The sequence below is a fragment of the Vicia villosa genome, linkage group LG1, assembly GCF_029867415.1.
Source record: "Vicia villosa cultivar HV-30 ecotype Madison, WI linkage group LG1, Vvil1.0, whole genome shotgun sequence".
Classification (NCBI taxonomy): Eukaryota; Viridiplantae; Streptophyta; class Magnoliopsida; order Fabales; family Fabaceae; genus Vicia; species Vicia villosa.
Window position 1 is genome coordinate 66,419,492 of NC_081180.1, and position 4,114 is coordinate 66,423,605.

The 4,114-nt window shown below is 33.8% G+C and overlaps 1 protein-coding gene across 1 annotated transcript; it reads right to left on the reverse strand.

The window, feature by feature from the left end:
- Positions 1-809: 809 nt before the first annotated feature.
- LOC131608267 (uncharacterized) lies at positions 810-1,774 on the reverse strand. The gene has a single exon (XM_058880178.1). The coding sequence runs from the start codon at positions 1,663-1,665 to the stop codon at positions 880-882; it is 786 nt and encodes a 261-aa protein (XP_058736161.1). The 5' UTR covers positions 1,666-1,774; the 3' UTR covers positions 810-879.
- Positions 1,775-4,114: the final 2,340 nt, after the last annotated feature.

Sequence of the window (4,114 nt, forward strand, 5' to 3'; positions counted from 1 at the left end):
TCAATTCTAGAAGCAGAAGTTACAAATTCTAACTTCAAATAGAATTAATTCTACTTTTAATAAACCAAACACCTCAAAATAACTCAAAATAAATTCTAGTTATCTAGAATTGTTTTTGACCATTTCAAAAGTGAATCCAAACATGGATATTCACATCACAATCTCTAAGAAACTTCGTCCTTTGAAAACAAAAGGAAAATAGTATAAAAATAGGAGAAGGAAATAATTGTTAGATAACATACGGCGGATCACTGCTAAGAAAACTGAGATAAGATAGAAGACATTTGTTTCTAAAGTGTTTATATTCCATTCCCAATCAATTTGGAGACGGACTGAGACAAATATGTTTCTCATAGAAAGGTAGCTTCTTTTTTTTATTTTACAGACCATAGAAAGTTAAACACAAGGTCCATGGCTTCCAATAAAGTGGCGTATCTTCTAGCCGAAAAAGGGAGACACTCACAATTATCCATACAAATCACCCAATTAATAGCATCATGGTTGTTTGAAAAAATCCCCATCATTCAAAGAAATCTCATAAACAACACAAGTCATGGGGGACATAATATTAGCAAATGTAGGGACTACTGAAAACCCAATACTAGCAAATGTGGTTCCAAATTGACTAGATGGAATCATCAAACATATTATAAAAACCGACATACTAATGAAAAAGCCCTTTATATGTTTTTTATTTGTCATTATTTCCACTTATAGTTGTTTTTACCCCCACCCTTTAGGACCAAATTTAGCAACATCAAAGGTTGAACTAGAACATGCTTGATTTGGAAAGTTAACAAAAACATCAATATCCTCAAAAACTCGATTGATTAGAAAACAACAACCAAACAAAATGTAACTTGAAACCGTGTTAGTCAATTAAACCTTCCCAACAAAACGATAAACAACAACACCAACTCTAGAACCATTGCAAGGAGTATCAACATGCAAAACATCTATGCGAAAATGTTTCCTAGCTTTCTTAAAGAACACACACTCCTTTTTCCACCTTTTCATATGAGCCATCACAAACACAATCTTCTTCCCAACCCCAACCAACAATAAACGCAGCGTTTCAATCAACGGCTCATAGAGATGATCATGATACACTACATCCGAAGCTACAATAACATCAAACTCTCTCCCAATAACCTCCACGTCATCAGCATGGCCCCACCTTAACGGCGCATACGTAACATTCCCACCGCTGGACCCCACAACACCCGCGTTGGCTTCCGCGTTGAACTTCAGATTGGGAACTACATGAGGGAGGTCCGTTAGGGTTACGTTGCTTCCGAGAGTAGCGGCAGCGACTATACCGACTATTCCGGTGCCGGAGCCGAGTTCAAGGATCCTCAAAGGGGCGTTGGCGTTGGCGTTGGCGTTGTGTGTTGGGAAGACGGTGGAGAGAGGGCTGTTGGTGGGATTGATACGGTGGCTGTCAAGGAGGGAGACGAGAGATGTGGCGGCGGGCCAGAGCTGGAAGGAGAGGCCTTCTGATGGGAGGAGGCGAATGGTGACCGTAGATTGAATCGAACGGAGGAAATGCTTCTGAAGCAACTCATGGTTTGGTGAACCATTTTGTACGGTGGATAATGCGTTTGGTTTGTTATCTTCGTCGGTTAAGAGGTGCGAGAAAGGGTTTATTTCATCGTCGTCTTCCATTTTAACTTGCGTTGACTTTGTGGTAGCGCCGTTAAGACGGTGGGGTTTGAGGCTTCTCCGGGTTTTTATATTAAAGACATTTTACATGTTGTGAGGCTGGATTTACGTTTATGTCTATTTATGGCGATTGTTGATTTGAATATAGAAGGATAATGGATTTGATTTGATGCAGTGAATATGTCACGCTTTACTTGTTTCGGCCGTTCGATCTAAAATAGATGGTGTTGTGATCTTTATCGTTAATTTTATTTATGTAATATGTAGTCCGTTTGATTTCCAGTAAGCGGTTGAGATGCAACACAATCTGTAATTGCGTGCTGTTTTATCTACACGCAATCCAGATACAAGGTTCATGGTTCCTAGCATATCATTATGGATTTAAAAGATTTTATTAGAGACTAATTTTAACATTCCACCCAAGCATTTCACAAATTTGAAAATAGAATAAACTTAAATAAGTTTTTATCCTTATTACTCCCTCCAAATTTATTTCAATTTAATTGTCACTTTCAAATTTCAATGTAATAATCATTATAATTTTATCAAAATTACCCGTAACTAATTATTATGAGAGAGTTGGTCAAAAAAAAAAAATTATTATGAGAGAAAAAAACATATTGAAATGATTAAAAGTTAAGGGTAATATAGATAAAAGAAAAATTATAGCATAAATAGTACTTCCTCTATTCCAAAATAAATGTCACATTTGTAAAAAAAAATTGTCCCAAAATACTTGTCATTTTATATTACCAATGCAATTTTGTATTTGATCTTTTAATTGTACCATCTAATAAATACTCTTAATTTATTATTTTCTCACCTAATATTAATGTTATTTCGAATACACCATATTAATCAGGATAATTTGGTAAAGTTATCATTCTCGTAAGTATTAATTTTTTTGGTATGTGTAAAATGTCACAATGTGACAATTAAAAAGGAACGGAGGGAGTAATTTACAAAATGAATTAATATTTTTAATCAATATTTTGTTATTATTATTTTAATTAAATCACTAGTAACATAACATAAACGAGGATACATATATATGGGTTGCGCGGTGACGCTTTTTATTATTTGACTAGTATGATATTTATTTATGCAAAAAATTTTATTTTGTTATCAAGATCTTAATTTAGAAGAAATAGTGTTATGATTGTATAGTTAATAAATCAATTTCCTATAAGCAAAAAGTTAATTTAGATATTTGTATTTTTATTGGTAGGCAGGTTGTCGTTCATAGCTAACAAAATTATTTTTCCAAATCAAAAAGAGTTTATATAAGGAAGACACATCAAAGTATGCATGGGACATCATGACTCCAAAGATTTGCATTGTGGCTTGGAAATCAGTTTGTAAGCCGTTAGAGGAAGGAAATTTAGGCTTAAGATATGTTAATCAATTCAATGAATCAATCTCCTAGAAAGATTGGGTCAATGTTTGTAAGTTTAATTATATCTACAATATTCAATCTACAACCTACCACATTAAGTCTTCAATTTGGCCTCGAATTAATCGATTTTACAATAAGGTTATGGACAACACAAAATGGTTAATTGCCACAAAGGATAATATTAGTGAATGTGTGTTTGGTAACTAAGGAGACTACCGCCACCTCATATTTAACCCTCTTCTTACCGTGATTTTCAGAAGCTACAAAAGTAAGCTTCTATAAAACGTGTGGTAACACCGTAGTTTGTGTCAAAAGCCAAACATATGTGTAATCATTAGAATTATAATTGATTAGGACAACCGCTAAGTGAGCTTTTGCACATACCTCCACAAGCACGAAACATGTTTTTTACTAAAGTGTGGGACCTTTTAGATGGGGTAAATGGGTAATCATGCAATTAATTTTCGACTATTGAACATGTATTGCCTTAAATTCTAATCAGCTTCATCTCCTAATGGTCAAATTGAAGACAAATTAGTGTGAAGTCATTTGTGCAATGGGCAATTAATGGTGAAAGAGGTCCATACTTATTTGTAAAGAGAACATAGTACCATGGATTGGGAAAATATTATTTGGAAAGATTTTCATACTTACATCTTTTACGGTATGGAGACTCATTAAATAAAAGATTAATTGTGAACCTTTGAAAAATGGGTTGCAATGTGGTTTTGATGTTTTATCAATGTAATGAGTAGGTGGAGACAACCAATCACATATTTTAGTATTGATTTTTATTTTCTATCTAGAAGATAGTCAATAAGCAGTTTAATATATCAATATTAAAAATGATATGTGTTTCAACAAGATAAAAATTAGTATGTTTGTTGTGTTAAGTAGCATTTTATTCCTCACAAAGATCATCTTATCGCTATCGAAAGGCCAAATTCAAGATAGAAGGAATGAAATACATATTATCCACAATCTTCAAGTCAGGAGAGGATATAGAAACGCGCTGAAAATAATAATGGTAATTTGGAGAAAGTCGAGGACTATGTG

Bases quoted from the DNA above. Each gene is read 5' to 3' on its own strand.
- LOC131608267 (XM_058880178.1), bottom strand. From the start codon at position 1,665: ATGGAAGACGACGATGAAATAAACCCTTTCTCGCACCTCTTAACCGAC.